The sequence below is a fragment of the Gossypium hirsutum genome, chromosome A11 (genome assembly GCF_007990345.1).
Source record: "Gossypium hirsutum isolate 1008001.06 chromosome A11, Gossypium_hirsutum_v2.1, whole genome shotgun sequence".
Lineage (NCBI taxonomy): Eukaryota > Viridiplantae > Streptophyta > Magnoliopsida > Malvales > Malvaceae > Gossypium > Gossypium hirsutum.
In genome coordinates, this window is record NC_053434.1 from 56,649,810 (window position 1) to 56,670,215 (window position 20,406).

At 38.7% G+C, this 20,406-nt stretch overlaps 1 protein-coding gene across 2 annotated transcripts in view; it reads right to left on the reverse strand.

Moving 5' to 3' along the window:
• Positions 1–5,099: 5,099 nt before the first annotated feature.
• Positions 5,100–20,406, reverse strand: part of LOC107912658 (rhamnogalacturonate lyase B) — a 36,293-nt gene continuing 20,986 nt past the window's right edge. Inside the window, exon 17 of one of the 2 annotated variants that reach the window (XM_041081993.1) lies at positions 5,100–5,341. In XM_041081993.1, the coding sequence (XP_040937927.1) occupies positions 5,273–5,341 (69 nt within the window). In that variant the 3' untranslated portion in view covers positions 5,100–5,272. Of the gene's footprint in view, positions 5,342–16,995; positions 17,443–20,406 lie in introns of those variants that run through there. The other variant, XM_041081992.1, reaches the window with a different exon arrangement.

Genomic DNA, 20,406 nt, shown 5'->3' on the forward strand with positions numbered 1-20,406 from the left:
CAGAATGAAAAGAGATATCTCTGAATTTGTTTCTAAATGTTTGATCTATCTGCAAGTTAAAGCGGAACATCAGGTGCCATCGGGATTGTTACAACCGATTATGGTTCCAAAGTGGAAATAGGATCGAGTGACCATGGACTTTGTTTCGGGTTTGCCCCTGTCTCCGAGAAAGAAAGATGTAATTTGGATTGTAGTTGATCGTTTAACAAAATCAACTCATTTTATTCCAGTTAGATCCGATTACTCGCTTGATAAATTAGCTGAGTTATATATTTTTGATATTGTGAGATTGCATTGTATGCCATTGTCTATAGTGTCAGACAGAGATCTGAGATTCACATCACGATTCTGGAAGAAGTTTCAAGATGCTCTCAGTACTAAATTACAATTTAGTACTGCTTTTCATCCACAAATGGATGATCAATCTGAACGAATTATTCAGATACTCGAGGATATGTTGAGATGTTGCATTCTTAAGTTTGAAGGTTCGTGGGAACAAAATATCTACCATTGATTGAATTTGCTTATAATAACAGTTTTCAGTCGAGCATTAAAATGACACCCTACGAAGTTTTATATGGTCGCAAATTTCATACACCTTTGTATTGGACTGAAGTCAGCGAAAATAAGATTCACCGGGTTGATTTGATAAAAGAAATTGAACAAAAAGTGAAAGTGATCCGAGATAGTTTGAAAGCAGCTTCCGATCGTCAGAATTCATATGCGGATTTGAAAAGAAAAGACATTGAGTTTGAGATCAGTGATAAAGTATTTTTGAAAGTGTCTCTGTGGAAAAAAGTGCTTCGATTTGGTAGAAAAGGCAAATTGAGTCCGAGGTTCATTGCGTCATATGAGATTATTGAGCGTATTGGGCCGGTAGCTTATAAATTGTTATTGCCACCAGAGTTAGAAAAGATTCATAATGTTTTCACGTGTCAATGCTTCGACGATACAAACTCGATCCTTCACATGTGATTCCTCCGTTAGAGATAGAGATTCAGTCTAATATGACTTACGAAGAAAAGTCAATCTGTATTTTCGCTCGCGAGATTAAAGAGCTGGGAAATAAGAAAATTCTGTTAGTTAAAGTGATGTGGCATTGACATGGTACTGAATAGGCCACATGGGAGCTTGAAGATTCTATGAGACAGCAATATCCGAATCTATTCAATGGTAAGATTTTCAGGGCCGAAAATCCCTAAAGAGGGAGAATTGTAACAGTTCGATTTTGACCCTAGTCAGAATAGTTGTTTCGAGACCACAAATCTGAGTTAGAAAAATATTTTACTATTATTTTTTGTGCCTATTATAAGTGAATTGACATGTGTGAAAGTCTCGTGTGAAAATTTAACTGTTTGTGTGCTTAATTTGCAAAAAATGACCTAATCGCGTAAAATGTAAAAGTTGTGTACTAGATGTTAAAAGTGCTTATTTGACTTGGCTTTAAAATTGAGAGGTCCTTATGTGGTTATTATTCCATTTACATGGTTAATGGACATATATTTCCTTGATATGCATGGCTTATTAATGTTATGATACAAGGGCAAATTGGTAAACTAATTATAAATGAATTATAATTAAAATAAAGACATGAAATAAACCATTTCATGCTCATCTTTGACCGAAAATACAAGAAAAGAAAAGACAAAATTTTGTTTAAGGTTCGGCACTTGTAATCCTTGATTAATATTAAGAAAAGAGGAATTCGAATTTAGACCGAGGGAAGTCGAAGATTATAGAATAAACGATCGAGTCAATAATTTCGAGTACAAGGTAAGTTCGTACTTGAAACATGATGTTAAGTATATTTTGATGTTTTTATTATATATACGATAAATCAATAGTATTTCACACTAAGTGTGCGATGTAAACTAGCTTCGGCTATATGAGGCACTAAGTGTGCGATACCGACTTAGCTTCGGCTAATTGAGATGGCACTAAGTGTGCAGAATCATTCTAGCTTTAGCTAACTGTTACAGCACTAAGTGTGCTGATGTTCAAAGCACGAATAATTTACGGAAAGTCTTAAAATATTTAAACGAAAGCTGAGAATAAAAGTGGATAGGTACGGGAATATTCAGGTATGTATGATACCTATGTGGTAGATGATACTATGCATGTGAAGCTCATTGATTTGGTATGAACATAAGAATTATGTTGGTATAGACTTGATAGATGATTTAAGAATTTGCAAGTACTTATGTATTGATGATTTTTGGTACGAGCTTACTAAGCTTTTGAAAGCTTACTTTGTGCGTGTTTGCATCGTTTTATAGATATCGAAGCTACTGCAAGCTCGGGGATCGTCACCATACTATCGAACCTCATTTTGGTATTTTGAAATTGTATATTTTGAAGTATGGCATGTATAGGCTAGTAGTTGTGGGATTATGTTTTGTGATGTACATATTTAGGCTTGTGATTTGGCTAGTTTATGTTTGAACTTATAGTTTGATAATGGTATATAATATGTGATGCCAATATTTAATTTGCCATGTTTTGTTGGTTAATAAAGATGGTAAAAATGGCAAGTTTGGTAAGTTCATAGCATAGGTTTGAATGATGTATCGATCATTTGGTTAGGTATGATGTTAGTTTAAGTTTTGGTATGATTGAGTGATGAATTGAGAATGAAAATGATTAGTAATGTTTTAGCATGAATTATGTATGATTTGGTATAGCTATTGGCCGAAATGGTTGAGTAAATATGCTTGTTTCTTTGCTTGAGGGTTGACCCAAATTTGGGTTGGCAAATTTGCTATTTAAATGGCCTATTTTTGTCCACACGGGCAAAGACACGAGTGTGTCTCAGCTGTGTGCAACACACGGCTATGTTGCACGATCGTGTGCCTCCTGGGGTACCTTACAATTGTAAGTCAAGCCCGAACACACCCAAAGTACACAGGCGTGTGGCCAGCCATGTGGCCCAAGTCAGACTCAACAATGGCCAAGGCACACGGGCATGTCTTGTAGCCGTGTGGGCAAGTCAGTAGCTATGCCCTATTTTGCCACGGCTTAAACACACGAGCGTGTCTAAGACCACGGTCTGTTCACACAGGCGTGTGACCTTTTAAAAGTTGAAATTTTTTATAAGTTCTGAAACTTTCATATGTTATCAAATTGATCCCGAAAGCATGTTTTAGACTTCGTACAATCGTTTTAAGTTCACGTTGATATGAATGGTCTATGTTGATTGAAATGAAAAGATATTTGATTTTTGATGGTTCTGATCTGTGTTATGAGCCCGGTAATGCCTCTTCACCTATTCCGGCGACGGTTACGGGTTAGGGGTGTTAAAAGTACACTACATCTGATTTAGGAAGTTGGCCATGCATCATTGGTAATAGGGTTTACCAAGTTGGTAAAAAAAATTTAAGGACAAAATTTTCATGCAAGAGGGGAGAGTTGTCACACCCCAAAAATGATGAATCTAAAAAGGCAAGTGAGGCATGCATGTTAACTATTTTGGCACATTATGGTAGCATAATCCACTACACTATTGGCTTGCAAGTGAGTTAGAGTATTTGCAGATACTAGTGTTAAAGTATTGACCCTTTTGTGGTATCTAAAGATTTAATTACAGGATATGTTCAAGTGAAGAAATAGTGCGCCTAAGAAATAGTATGCCCCAGAGTTTCAACTGAGCACGAAGAACCTACGAAGTGTATGAGAAAGTTGTAGGAGACTTAATTGTCTCTAAGACCACGCCATACATGAGTCACTGCCAAGGTATAGTACGCTTGGTGTGCATGAACACTGTTCAAGTTGGTTCTTGTAATGAGATTAGTTGGGAGTCAATTAGATTAACTTGACCCTTCCCATAATCAGTCAAATAGTAACATAGATCTTCACTAGATTTTCTTTTACCTTTTCCCAAATTTTGTAAGGAAATCATGGGACAATTTCAGTAAGCATCATCACTTGTCAAAATTCAAAAAAGGGAGATCTAGAGTATATATAGTGAAAGGGGGCATTCAAAATGGTTTTTCTTTCTACTCGACATTCTGTTCCTTCTTTCTAACCTAAGTGTTCTCTTGATCTTCGTTAAGCTAGAGCTAAGATTTCGTTTAATTAGTGGATGATTCAACCTTTTGGTAAGTCTTATGGCTCTATATGTTACGATTGTTAAAGAGTAAGGATGTTAAAAAATGTAAGAATAGTTGGGTGTTAGAGGAAAACCCTGTATGAGGGTCGCATATAGTTGAAATGTTAGTAAACTATCTATAACTGGGATTTTAATAAAAATTCCATGATCTTGTAAGTAGATGTTGCTGTTGGATTAAGAAGGATAATCGAAACAAAAGCCTCAGGCCGAGGAAAAAGTGGGTCTTTTGTGAGTCTCTAGACCCAACTCTTGCTCGTTATTTTATGATGATGCTTTGTATGGCTAATGTCCATGTAGTTGTGCATATCTTCTTGAAGAGTTTCTATATGTGTGTGTGTGTGTGTTTGTGTTTTCTGTGAATCATTTGTATGTATGTACTGAAATGTACGTTGTCCTACATGAATATGACAAAATGTGATAAGCATGCAAGGGAAATTATGTATTAAGAAGTGTGATTATGTTATGGATATGAGTGAAATCTTTGTAAATGTGTCCATTATGTTAATTGACTGATACATAACAAAGCATGGGGGTTCGGGTAGAGTGTCGAGAAAATATATGATATGATAATAGACCTTGCGCTAGTGCTTTGATGACGTTCGTCGGTAAATTAAATATGAAGGCTGATATGGCAAAAATGTAGTTCATCGGGACCGTAAACAAAGGTCCATTAGGACAGTAAAAACGAGAAAAGGCCAGTGTGGAAAATATGTGGAAAGAACATAGCCATGGCATTTTCTGGAAATGGTGAATAAGCCACATTTGTCTACTAAGGTTTCTGCGTGTCCCGGGGGTGATGATGGGAAAACTTTAGGCGATGTTGAGTTTATCCAAATCCATATCGCCAAACATGATAGCTTTTGTGGTGCCTTTGTGGCAGACCAAATCGAGCCTTTTTTGTAACACCCAAAACCCGATATAATGAATCGAATCCGAATCTTAGGTCTTACCACTCTAATACATATGTAACTTAACTCTACTTACACAAATACAATTGATTTGAACTACTTAATTATAAGACTTTATAATACAATACATAAGTATAAACATTGAAGAATTTTTATTATAATACATAGGGAATTTCAAATAATATCTTGGTCTAATGTAGTTATCCCAATTCAAGGGTTTCTATGTGCAAAACAAACTCGATCACGCCATCAAAGCTTGTTATATATACATAATAATCAAATATGGTGCTCCTAGCATCGTTCCCCCAAGCACAGCCTCATATTCAACCTGAAATGGAAAACAAAACCCATATAAGTTCATGAGAACTTAGTAAGAAATAATCATTTACACTTTAGTCGTTGGTTTTCATAAATGGGCAGATAGACTCCATCATCATCAGCTCATTTTCTTAAAATCTTCAGTTGCTTGTCACTAAGAACAGTTTACCATTAACAAAATATAATCTTTCCTTCTATCTACTATATCATGGTCAATTCCCTTAACATTGTTTCATCAGCGGCTTCATCCATTTAAAACTTCTTCCTTCCATACTAATCTTAATCATGATTCCCTTACTCAAGTCTCTTCGCAAGACAAAGTTTGAATTCACTTTCTTTACCTTATATTTATTTAACTACCTATTCTTCTTACTGTTCATTGATAGATGTCCTTCATGAAAAGATCAGACATAGCCTTTACTCAAGTTTGTTTTTTAATTTTACTTAATCCATAATTTGAACTCACTATATGCTCTGGCACATTCTAGTTTCTCAGTTCTTATCTTAAGACCATACAGGATACACTATAACATTTCATACGAAACTCTCCATAAAAGAAGCTCATTAGAATATTTCATCCAATGTGTAACATGATACGCCACAAGGACTTTTCCTTCTAAGTTTATTACAATTATCGTTCCTTCAGAGTTCACTGTGAATACCATTTCCTTTTTTAAAGGTCCACCACATAGGAATTTCCTTCAGATAGTTGCCACAACGGTCATTCTTTAGAGAACGCCACAAAAGGATTCCTTTCAAAGATTGCCACAAAGGTTTCCTTTTCTTAGATCGCTACAAAGTCTTCATTTTCATAAATCACCGCAAAGGATTCATTTTCATAGATCACCACAAAGGTTTCCTTTTTTGGGCGTGTTCACAATAGGGATTCGCTTAGACTCACATTTCGTGAGGTTTGCCCCTCATCGTCTTGGGTCATGTAAAGAACTCCTTTCGAGTAATCATTTTCCTTTAGTTATTTTTCATATAATGTCAAAGCCCATCTAGGGTCTTACACAATATAGCGTCATGGTCATGGACTTTCTTTCAGAGATTCATATCAAAGATTGTGTTTTTAGTCTCAATGGACCCTTTTAGATGACTCCGCAGAGATAGACACAGACTTATCATGCTCAAAATCATTCTCATTATAACATTTTGAATAGCATACAACTAAGACTCATATACATAATCCAGACATACAGATGCAACCATACTTTATACCGACTTACTTGAACTTCACAGATCTATACCAAGTATGCATATCATTCTCAACAAACATTAGCACGGTCATAAACATATTTCAATAATCACACATAGGGTCACATGCATAACATATTGTAACCTCAATGATCACAGCATCATATTTTAGCACTTCCTTACAAATCTACAGGTACTATATTCATACAAACAAGAGTCAACCTACGGACTCACTTGATTCTCGCCTACTGCAGTTCAAAACTCCAGATATAGACTTCCATCATGCAATCAGCAGTAACTACTACTATAGAACAAAGAAACTTATCAAGATTTATCTATATACCCTTTTTTTCCATCATTTTTAACACTAGAAATCCCTAAGCAGGGTCTTTTTATCCTTTATCTTACTGATGTCTAACAGATTTACTCTTCACAACACAATATGTAGAGTCATAAATTTTACTTCGATATGGTGTAATCACTAGTAAAGATCCAAATATACAACTTTAGCTCAAGAGAGAGAAGGAAAGAGTTTGGGTTCATTTAGATCTAGGCAAAAATACTTCTTAAAGAAGGAAGAAGAAAACTCCCTCTTTTTAAACCTAAATACCTATATATAGAACCCAAGCTTTTATTGGAACCTATCACGTGTCACACATTGTCAAAGCTACATTTATAAATGGTTTACAGTTGTAAATAGAAATCCAATACTTTTATATTCCTGGTTCTTTCCTTTGTTCCTTTCCACCTATCTCGTTAGAACGTAACTACAACAACAAATCACTAAACTGGACGTATAATACCTTTAGAAATAATCCTCTACTTATAAGGTTCTTCATGAGCTTCCTATTAATTGGCTCTCCGAAGCTTCTTGATAAGGCTCGCTTGAACTTCCCGATATATGGCTATCCTGAGCTTTCTGATAGATAGCTCTTCGGAGCTACCAGTTATTGTCTCGCTTGAGCGTCTTGAATATTGCTCTTATGAGCTTCCCGTTTTAGCCCGGATAAGCTTCCCGTTTATGTCCTTTTATAAGCACTCCTGAATATGAATTGATGAATTTTACCGTATTGTACACTTTATGTGTACTGCCCATGAATCCATCGACATTTTAAATGATTCAACAGGTAATGTCCTAGTAAAGGATAATATGAATTCAAGATGAAATACTATGAGAATACTTGTTATGCAAAAATATGATATGTACATGTTCCTTGGAAACTTGAAATGATAAACACATGTATGTGGAAATGAGACATTGATGAGCTCATCTATATTACTTGATATTAATATGAATTATGTAACTAACATGTTTGGTGAAGATGTTTGTGTGTTTAGGTTATTGATTACATTGAATTGGATGTACAATCTATGTTATTTTAAATGAATATGAATGGTAAGTTAAATTCTGTTATACGAACTTACTAAGCATTAAATGCTTACTTTGTTTTCTTTTCTTTGTTTTATAGTGCTCGGAAGCATAAAGGTTGGAAATCGGTCGAAGCATCATCACACTATTCTTCAACTCATTTTGGTATAAATAGCAAACTTATTTTGATATAATGCAATGTATAGGCTAAATTGGCCAATGATGGCATGTAAACGGTTAGTTGTAACTAGTCATTGCAATGGCTAGTGATATCATGCTTGATGTATATGAATGAAGTTATAACATGTTTAATATATGTGCGCTTGGTATGGTTGAATTAAATTTTGGTAAACTTGAATGTTTACACAAATAGGTAAGTTTGAATACATAAACATATGTGTTGACATGTCATGCATAAGACTTGTATTTGGCCTGGTTTAAATGTCTTGAATTGGTTGGTGAATGTGCTTAAATGTTGACGTAGGTGGAAGACAAATTGGGTGAGAAAAATGGTCTATTTTCGTCCACATAGGCGTGTGTCTCAACCGTGTGTGACACATGGCCATGTGCACGGGCGTATGGTTTGGTTGTGTATCCCCTGCATACTTCTGCATCTTAAAATTTAAGAAACAAAATGTTTAGAATTGTTCACACAGGCAGAGACACGGGCGTGTATCTCAGTCGTGTGCGACACAAGCCTAGTGTAACACCCCGAACCCGAGACCGACACCGGAGTCGGACACGAGATGTTAACAAACTTTGAAAAAATTTTCCAGACACTGCCCAGTCTGAGTACTAGTCGCTTCAAAAATCATATCTTGAGTTTCACAACTCAAAAATCAGTTTTGTGATTTTTCCCTGAGACTAGACTCATGTCCCCACCTATGGATTTTTTTCTAGAATTTTTGGTCGGGCCAATTAGTACAGTTTATTAGTCAAAATCCCCCAAGTTGCAGGGGTCGACTACACTGACCTTTGCCCATTACGACTGGGATATCTCCCTGTACGGGGCTTCAATACTGTTGCCGTTTGTTTCTATGAAAACTAGACTCAGAGAGGAATCTGCACATATATGGTACGACCCCTAATTATCTCTGGTTAATTTATAATGAATTTCCAAAGTCGGAGCAGGGAATCCAGAAACCGTTCTGGCCCTGTCCCACTAAAATCTGATTATCTCTTAATATACTGCCCATATGATCTTTTCGTTACTTCCTCATGAAAGCAGACTCATCGAGCTTCGATTACATAATTTATTCATCAATTAATTCCACTCCCACTATTTTTAGTGATTTTTCAATCTCATGACACTGCTGCTGCCAGCATCTGTTACGAAAGTAACTAGGTCCATTTCATGCCTACCCTTGATCCAATTCAATCGAACATTCGTGCCATTTTCGCATGGCTTAAAGTTTACATGCCATAATTCAAACACAACGTACTAGCTTATACATGCCAAAATGATCTTCTAAACACACTAAGAAGAAAGTACCAAAACTTGCTATCCGGTGTGATGACTTCAATGACGGCCCGACCCCGCAAAAATAGATGAGTCCAAGCAACCTATAGTGGGTGACAAGGAAACATCGAGTGAGTTTATAACTCAGTAAGTCATAAGCAATGCACTACCATCTATCAACAACATTATCACAAGAGGAAACAAAATGGAACGAGACAATTTACTCCATCCATACCGAACCATACCTTAGTTCCTCCAACTTATCAATTCAATTTCATATCAATTCATGCATTCACATTCTATATACTCATCAATAGGACATTGAAGCAATTTCATAAATCGATTTATTTTCGTTACAATCAAACGACTATACGACCTTTCACCCATCCTACGATAAAACTTATGTACGTGACTTCAAGTATATTTGTCACATAGGTTCGAACTTACCGAGCTCAACACCAAGTATAAGCATAGCACATACTAGTCATGTACTCAAGACACTTACCCGATCCACTGTCCGCGATCGACTCAATAGTGTCGCACACATAGTGTCCATAATAATTCATGAATGTATATTGAGCCCGCACACTCAGTGCTATATAATCAACTCGCACGCTTAGTGCCACGTAATCGAATCGCACACTTAGTGCTACATAGTCAGACTCGCACACTTAGTGCCGCATGGTCAATTCGCACACTTAGTGCATCATATTCATTTCGCACACTGAGTGCAACATAGTCAAATCGCACCCTTAGTGCTGTACAATTTAATCCCGCGCACTTAGCGCCCATCTCATGGTCATAAATGGTTATCCCGCACGTTTAGTGCCGAGATCAACAACTCAGTACATCTTACCTCTTTTCATTCATTCAACAATTTCATCATCACATACGTACATGCATATATATATGTATATTTATTCATTCCAATCAGCATCAATACATACACATTATGACCATTTGAAATACTACCCACTACATGCTTAATGACTTACTTTATGTTGGGTAAAATAATTCCGAGTCGGCTACTCGATGACCTTCGATTTCCCCTTGTTGGACGCCTCTTCTTTAGGTTCTTGAGCTTAAATAATACAAATAAGAGTATTCAATATTTAACTCAATAACATGAATTTATTTGTCACATTCGGCAATCACACATCATTAAATTTTCAAACCAAGATGTCATTATATGACCACATATACACATATCCATATACTCAAGCTCAATAATTATAATGTAATATCATGTACCCACTTTAAGTATATTGCCGAATATACTTAATCATACATACACCTAACCAAAACAATTTCCTAAAATCTTCATATCATTTATACCCTAGGCCGATTGCCCTCACCAAGTTCACCTATGTTCTTCAACAATTCCTTCATTGATCAAGCACATATTCGGCTAAGAAATGGCAATTTTAGCAACCTTCGATTTAGTACTTAACTTTTACCACATATCAAATAACTCATTTCCTTACTCATGTGACCACGTATATTCGGTCATGCATACACACATAAAAATCAATTTGGAGACTCTATCAATCCAACATACATTCGGCACCTTCATCCACCATTCTACCAAGCATGTAATATTCAAACACAACCAAACCCACATTCGGCCCTAGCTCATAACAAGGTAGCCGATTTATTTTTTTTATAGTTCAAACACTCCTCTATCATCATTCACCTAACTTTAACATGAACCAACAAAACTCACCATTTCTCATCCAAATAACATGAACAACAACCATTCCTTGAACCCTTTCTCATGACCGATTGCTCATGTTATCAACAAGATTCAAGGTTTAAACATGGGCTATTTAAAACATGCATGCATCTCAAAGACAACATCAAACATACCTTAGTCTAGCAACCACCATAGCCGATTTTTTTCAAGCCTTTTTCCCCCTCCTTTCTTTCCTCTATTCGGCCAAGGATGTTCAAGAATGAACTCTTTTTTTTTCTTTCTTCAATTCACGGCAACAAGGGGGGGTGAGACCATGTTATTCTTTTTTTTTCCATCACCCTTCCTTTCATTTTTTTAATCACCATGCTTATTATTTTATTTTTCTTAACATGCATCACTAGCATAACATGTTGGAGACATGTTTCCACCTATAGCATGGCCGGCCACTACATATTAGAGAGGGGGAATTTGACATGCAAGTCCCCTTTTTTCTTCCACATGCACTAATAGGTCCTCATGCATTGACCTATCACATTCTTAAATTTTCTCATATAAGTCCTATTGACTAAATTCACATGCAATCGACTAAATCGAAGCTTGAAATTTTTACACATTCATGATTACATATTCTAGACAATAAACATCACATTCAAACCTTTCGGTGACTCGGTTTAGCGGTCCCGAAACCACTTCCCGGCTAGGGTCAATTTTGGGCTGTCACAACTCTCCCCCACTTAAGAAATTTTTGTCCACGAAAATCTTACCAGTAAATAGGTTTGGATATCGTTCTTTCATCGAGCTCTCGGGTTCCCAAGTTGCTTCCTCGATCCCGTGTTTGAGCCACAACACCTTAACCAACGGAACCCCTTTGTTTTGCAACTCTTTCACCTCACGAGCTAGGATACATATCGGTTCTTCTTCATAACTCATATCGGCTTGAATTTCAACCTCTGATGGGCTAATTATATGCGACGGATCAGATCGATAGCGTCGAAGCATCGAAACATGAAAGACATCGTGAATCTTTTCAAGCTCAGGGGGCAAAATCAATCTATACGCAACTGGCCCCACTCGTTCGGAGATTTCGTACGGCCCAATGAATCTCGGGCTCAACTTGCCCTTACGGCCAAACCTAAGTACCTTTTTCCAAGGCGAAACTTTAAGGAACACTTTATCTCCCACCTGATATTCAATGTCCTTCCGTTTCAGATCCGCATACGATTTCTGACGATCTGTGGCTGCCTTCAAACTTTCACGGATTACTTTTACTTTCTGTTCGGCATCTTTAATCAAATCAACTCCGAAAATTTTATTTTCACCGAGCTCGGTCCAAAACAATGGTGTACGGCATTTACGACCGTACAAAGCCTCGTAAGGTGCCATCTTAATACTTGATTGAAAACTATTGTTGTAAGCGAATTCAATCAAAGGTACATACCGTTCCCATGAACCACTAAACTCAAGGATGCAGCATCTCAGCATGTCCTCGAGTATCTGAATTATCCGCTCGGATTGACCATCGGTTTGGGGATGAAAAGCGGTGCTAAAATGCAGCTTGGTACCCAGAGCTTCTTGCAATTTCTTCCAAAATCGCGAGGTGAATCTCGGATCTCTATCCGACACGATAGAAATAGGTACTCCATGTAATCTCACAATCTGAGTAACATACAATTCGGCTAGTTTATCCAATGAAAAATCCGTACGCACGGGGATAAAGTGAGCCGACTTAGTCAGCCTATCAACAACAACCCAAATCGCATCCTTCTTACTTGCGGACAATGGCAGTCCGGACACAAAGTCCATTGTGACTCGGTCCCATTTCCACTCGGGTATCATGATCGGCTGAAGTAACCCTGAAGGCACTTGATGTTCCGCTTTCACTTGTTGACATATTAAACATCTCGAAACAAAGTCGGAGATGTCTCGCTTCATACCATGCCACCAAAACCGACGTTTCAAGTCATTGTACATTTTCGTGCTCCCCGGGTGAATTGACATTCGGCTACAATGGGCTTCGTTCAGGATCATCGGAATGAGTTCTGAATTCCTTGGAACGCACAAACGACTTCTAAACCTCAAACAACCATCATCATCAATCTGAAACTCCGATTCCTTGTTCGGAACACACTCAGCTCGTTTTGCAACCAATTCATCGTCGACTTTCTGAGCTTCACGAATTTGATGAGTCAATAATGGTTTGGCTTTTAATTCAGCTACTAACACATTGTCAGGTAGAACAGACAAGTGTACATTCATCGCTCGCAAAGCAAACAGTGATTTCCGGCTTAAGGCGTCCGCAACCACATTAGCCTTTCCCGGGTGGTAATCAATGACAAGCTCGTAATCTTTCAACAATTCAAGCCAACGTCTTTGTCGCAGATTCAAGTCCCGTTGAGTCATCAAATATTTGAGACTTTTGTGATCCGAAAACACATGGCACTTCTCACCAAACAAATAATGTCGCCATATTTTCAATGCAAACACAATGGCGGCTAGTTCGAGATCATGGGTCGGATAATTTCTCTCGTATGGCTTCAATTGTCTTGACGCATAGGCCACAACTCGACCTTCTTGCATCAATACGCAACCCAACCCGAGTAGGGATGCGTCACTATAAACGACAAACTCTTTACCCGATTCGGGTTGTACCAAAATTGGAGCTTCAGTCAGATGAGTTTTCAGTTGGTCGAAGCTTTTCTGACATTTCTCCGTCCATTCGAACTTAACATCCTTCTGAAGTAGCTTCGTCATTGGTGTGGCTATCATCGAGAAACCTTTGACAAATCGTCGGTAATAACCGGCGAGCCCTAGAAAGCTCCGGACTTCGGTAACATTTCTCGGAGGCTTCCAGTTAAGTATGGCTGAAATTTTGCTCGGGTCAACCCGAATACCCGATGCGGATACCACATGACCCAAGAAGCTAACCTCTCTTAGCCAGAACTCACACTTACTGAACTTAGCATATAACTGCTTATCCCGCAAAATTTGCAACACTAGCCTCAGATGCTCAGCATGTTCGGCCTCATCTCTTGAATAGACCAAGATGTCATCAATAAACACAACTACGAACCGATCCAAATACGGCCTAAAGATCCGATTCATCAAATCCATAAACACCGCAGGGGCATTAGTGAGCCCAAACGGCATCACTAAGAACTCATAGTGACCGTACCTCGTTCTGAAAGCAGTTTTGGGTACGTCCGAATCTCGAATCCGCAACTGATAATAACCCGATCTCAAATCTATCTTTGAAAACACCGATGCCCCTTTAATTGATCGAACAGATCATCAATACGCGGCAACGGATATTTATTCTTTATCGTCACTTTATTCAGTTGACGATAATCAATGCACAACCTCATGGTTCCGTCCTTCATTTTCACGAACAATACTGGTGCACCCCAAGGTGAGAAACTCGGTCGAGCGAAACCTCTATCCGTCAATTCTTGCAACTGAGCTTTCAACTCTTTTAACTCGGTTAGTGCCATACGATACGGAGCGATCGAAATAGGCGTAGTTCCAGGTACAAGCTCAATACCAAACTCTACCTCCCGAACAGGTGGCAAACCCGGTAACTCTTCAGGAAAAACATCCGGGTATTCACAGACCACCGGCACCGATTCGGGTTTCTTTTCTAACTCCTTGTCATCAAGTACATACGCGAGGTATGCTTCGCACCCTTTCCTTACATATTTCTGGGCCAACATTGCTGATATTACAGCTGGCAACCCCCTTAAGTCCGCAGACTTAACTCGGATTATCTCGTTATTTGCGCACCTCAAATCGATAGTCTTGCTTTTGCAATTCACAACCGCATCATGCGCGGTTAACCAATCCAAACCAAGAATAACATCAAACTCGTCGAACGGCAAAAGCATCAAATCAGCCGGAAAACAGGATTCTCGGATTATTAGAGGGCATCTCTTACACACTTTATCAACAAGTACGCATTGACCCAAAGGGTTTGATACTCGAATTACGAGCTCAGTAGACTCAACAGGTAGAGTCTTACTGGTTGCTAAGGCTTCGCATACATATGAATGAGTAGAACCAGGGTCAATCAATGCAATCACATTAGTATCAAAGAGAGTGAAGGTACCAGTGATGACGTCGGGGGAGGATGCCTCCTCTCGTGCGCGAATGGCATATGCTCTAGCAGGAGTACGGTTCTCGGCGCGATCGGCCGTATCAGAGGCCCCCCTCTGACTACCACCCCTTCCTCCTAATATTCTCGGTGGTCTACCTCTAGATGTCACTCCACTAGGTCTTGCACCTTGAATCTTATTCTTCTCATCCAGCTCCGTGCAATCTCTAATGAAGTGGTCCTTCGAACCGCATCCGTAACAGGCCCTGTTAGTAGACTTGCCCCAACATTCACCTAGGTGTCGTCTTCCACATTGGGGACATTCAGGTTTCTCGTGACGATTATTACCCACAGTAGCTACCGAAGTAGCTCGGGAGCCCATCGATGGTCTTGCCCTGATGGAAATTCCCGCAGTCGCCCTCGACTTATTAATGTCCTCCCTGAACTTCTTCACAGCTGAGAACGGAGCTTTACCCGTCGATCTTTTACGATAATCTCTAGCTTCAAATTCAGCCTTCCTCTTCTCCTTTCCAAGTTCCTCCGCCTTGCAGGCTCGTTCGACTAGTGTTACGAATTCCTTTATTTCCAAAATACCCGTTAGTAGCTTTAAATCTTCATTCAATCCTTCCTCGAATCTTTTGCACATAGCAACCTCATCAGCTACACACTCCCGGGCATCCTACTAAGTCTTACGAATTCATGTTCGTATTCAGATACAGTCATACGGCCTTGCTTGAGTTCCAAGAACTCCTTACGTTTCTGGTCAATGAACCGTTGGCTAATAAATTTCTTCCGGAATTCCGTTTGAAAGAAGTCCCAAGTTACTCGCTCGTTCGGGACTATGGAAATCAAGGTCCTCCACCAATAGTAGGCTGAGTCTCGCAACAAAGATACAGCACATTTTAGACATTCATCGGGTGTGCATGACAATTCATCGAACACCCGAATAGTGTTATCAAGCCAGAACTCGGCCCTTTCGGCGTCATCAGTTACTATGGCCTTGAACTCCTCGGCCCCACGCTTCCTAATCAAGTCTACAGGTGGCTTACTCAGCCTCACAGGATCAGCGACTGATGGCCTTACAGGCTCTTGGGGTGGATTATTCAAATTTGGGAATTGTTGGACAGCCGGGTTGGCTCGGGCATATTGCGCGACCCACTCATTCATCATGGTAAAGAAGGCTTGTTTAGCCCCCTCACCTTGATTATTCGCAGATGACTGAGGTTCAACAGGCGGCGTCCCTTGTGCAGGAGCAGCCGCTACGCTCTCAACGTCATCCGCTAGGGTTCTTTCTTCACCGGGATCCATTTACTAATCAAGACAAAAACATTTCAACCGTCAGAAGTCATCACCCTTTTAAACATTAACATTATGGCATGTATAGCTAGACTCATAGGTGCTATGGTAGTCCTAGAACCGACTAAACCATAGCTCTGATACCAATAAAATGTAACACCCCGAACCCGAGACCGACACCGGAGTCGGACACGAGATGTTAACAAACTTTGAAAAATTTTTCCAGACACTGCCCAGTCTGAGTACTAGTCGCTTCAAAAATCATATCTTGAGTTTCACAACTCAAAAATCAGTTTTGTGATTTTTCCCTGAGACTAGACTCATGTCCCCACCTATGGATTTTTTTCTAGAATTTTTGGTCGGGCCAATTAGTACAGTTTATTAGTCAAAATCCCCCAAGTTGCAGGGGTCGACTACACTGACCTTTGCCCATTACGACTGGGATATCTCCCTGCACGGGGCTTCAATACTGTTTCCGTTTGTTTCTATGAAAACTAGACTCAGAGAGGAATCTGCACATATATGGTACGACCCCTAATTATCTCTGGTTAATTTATAATGAATTTCCAAAGTCGGAGCAGGGAATCCAGAAACCGTTCTGGCCCTGTCCCACTAAAATCTGATTATCTCTTAATATACTGCCCATATGATCTTTTCGTTACTTCCTCATGAAAGCAGACTCATCGAGCTTCGATTACATAATTTATTCATCAATTAATTCCACTCCCACTATTTTTAGTGATTTTTCAATCTCATGACACTGCTGCTGCCAGCATCTGTTACGAAAGTAACTAGGTCCATTTCATGCCTACCCTTGATCCAATTCAATCGAACATTCGGGCCATTTTCGCATGGCTTAAAGTTTACATGCCATAATTCAAACACAACGTACTAGCTTATACATGCCAAAATGATCTTCTAAACACACTAAGAAGAAAGTACCAAAACTTGCTATCCGGTGTGATGACTTCAATGACGGCCCGACCCCGCAAAAATAGATGAGTCCAAGCAACCTATAGTGGGTGACAAGGAAACATCGAGTGAGTTTATAACTCAGTAAGTCATAAGCAATGCACTACCATCTATCAACAACATTATCACAAGAGGAAACAAAATGGAACGAGACAATTTACTCCATCCATACCGAACCATACCTTAGTTCCTCCAACTTATCAATTCAATTTCATATCAATTCATGCATTCACATTCTATATACTCATCAATAGGACATTGAAGCAATTTCATAAATCGATTTATTTTCGTTACATTCAAACGACTATACGACCTTTCACCCATCCTACGATAAAACTTATGTACGTGACTTCAAGTATATTTGTCACATAGGTTCGAACTTACCGAGCTCAACACCAAGTATAAGCATAGCACATACTAGTCATGTACTCAAGACACTTACCCGATCCGCTGTCCGCGATCGACTCAATAGTGTCGCACACATAGTGTCCATAATAATTCATGAATGTATATTGAGCCCGCACACTCAGTGCTATATAATCAACTCGCACGCTTAGTGCCACGTAATCGAATCGCACACTTAGTGCTACATAGTCAAACTCGCACACTTAGTGCCGCATGGTCAATTCGCGCACTTAGTGCATCATATTCATTTCGCACACTGAGTGCAACATAGTCAAATCGCACCCTTAGTGCTGTACAATTTAATCCCGCGCACTTAGCGCCCATCTCATGGTCATAAATGGTTATCCCGCACGTTTAGTGCCGAGATCAACAACTCAGTACATCTTACCTCTTTTCATTCATTCAACAATTTCATCATCACATACGTACATGCATATATATATGTATATTTATTCATTTCAATCAGCATCAATACATACACATTATGACCATTTGAAATACTACCCACTACATGCTTAATGACTTACTTTATGTTGGGTAAAATAATTCCGAGTCGGCTACTCGATGACCTTCGATTTCCCCTTGTTGGACGCCTCTTCTTTAGGTTCTTGAGCTTAAATAATACAAATAAGAGTATTCAATATTTAACTCAATAACATGAATTTATTTGTCACATTCGGCAATCACACATCATTAAATTTTCAAACCAAGATGTCATTATATGACCACATATACACATATCCATATACTCAAGCTCAATAATTATAATGTAATATCATGTACCCACTTTAAGTATATTGCCGAATATACTTAATCATACATACACCTAACCAAAACAATTTCCTAAAATCTTCATATCATTTATACCCTAGGCCGATTGCCCTCACCAAGTTCACCTATGTTCTTCAACAATTCCTTCATTGATCAAGCACATATTCGGCTAAGAAATGGCAATTTTAGCAACCTTCGATTTAGTACTTAACTTTTACCACATATCAAATAACTCATTTCCTTACTCATGTGACCACGTATATTCGGTCATGCATACACACATAAAAATCAATTTGGAGACTCTATCAATCCAACATACATTCGGCACCTTCATCCACCATTCTACCAAGCATGTAATATTCAAACACAACCAAACCCACATTCGGCCCTAGCTCATAACAAGGTAGCCGATTTATTTTTTTTATAGTTCAAACACTCCTCTATCATCATTCACCTAACTTTAACATGAACCAACAAAACTCACCATTTCTCATCCAAATAACATGAACAACAACCATTCCTTGAACCCTTTCTCATGACCGATTGCTCATGTTATCAACAAGATTCAAGGTTTAAACATGGGCTATTTAAAACATGCATGCATCTCAAAGACAACATCAAACATACCTTAGTCTAGCAACCACCATAGCCGATTTTTTTCAAGCCTTTTTCCCCCTCTTTTCTTTCCTCTATTCGGCCAAGGATGTTCAAGAATGAACTCTTTTTTTTTTCTTTCTTCAATTCACGGCAACAAGGGGGGGTGAGACCATGTTATTCTTTTTTTTTCCATCACCCTTCCTTTCATTTTTTTAATCACCATGCTTATTATTTTATTTTTCTTAACATGCATCACTAGCATAACATGTTGGAGACATGTTTCCACCTATAGCATGGCCGGCCACTACATATTAGAGAGGGGGAATTTGACATGCAAGTCCCCCTTTTTTCTTCCACATGCACTAATAGGTCCTCATGCATTGACCTATCACATTCTTAAATTTTCTCATATAAGTCCTATTGACTAAATTCACATGCAATCGACTAAATCGAAGCTTGAAATTTTTACACATTCATGATTACATATTCTAGACAATAAACATCACATTCAAACCTTTCGGTGACTCGGTTTAGCGGTCCCGAAACCACTTCCCGGCTAGGGTCAATTTTGGGCTGTCACACCTAGCACATGGGCGTGTGTCTTGGCCGTGTGAACCTTGCACCAATTTTTTTAAATTAAATTACCCACACAACTTAGCACACGAGCGTGTGGTTGGCCGTGTGACTCAAGTCAGAGAGTTATACGGGTATAGACACGGGCTGGGACATGACCGTGTGCCTCACATCGAATACCCACACGGCCTGAGACACGGGCATGTCATGTGACAGCCCTAATGTGACCCTAGTCGGGAAGTGGTTTTGGGGCCACAAAACCGAGTCATAAAAATAATTAGCTGTCATATTTGATGTTTATTATATGTATATATGCATGTGTGAAAATTTTATATTTGGATTTTGTTTAATTGTAGGTGAATTTTAGTAAATAGGACTTATGTGAGAAAATTTAGAAATGGGCTAGGCAAATGTAAAGTGGCCTATTAATGCATGTTATAGAAATGGTGGGTTTGCATGTCAAATTGCCCAATATTTGAGCTAGTGGCCGGCAATGCTATGGGGCATAGCATATTTTAAGCATGGTGTGCTAATGTGGTATGTAGGAAACAATAAAATAAAAAGCTAGTAATAAAGAAATGGAAAAAGGAAAATGATGAAAACAAAGAAAAAAAAAGTCCATCCTCTTTTCATTCTTCTTGACCGAAATTCAAAAAAAA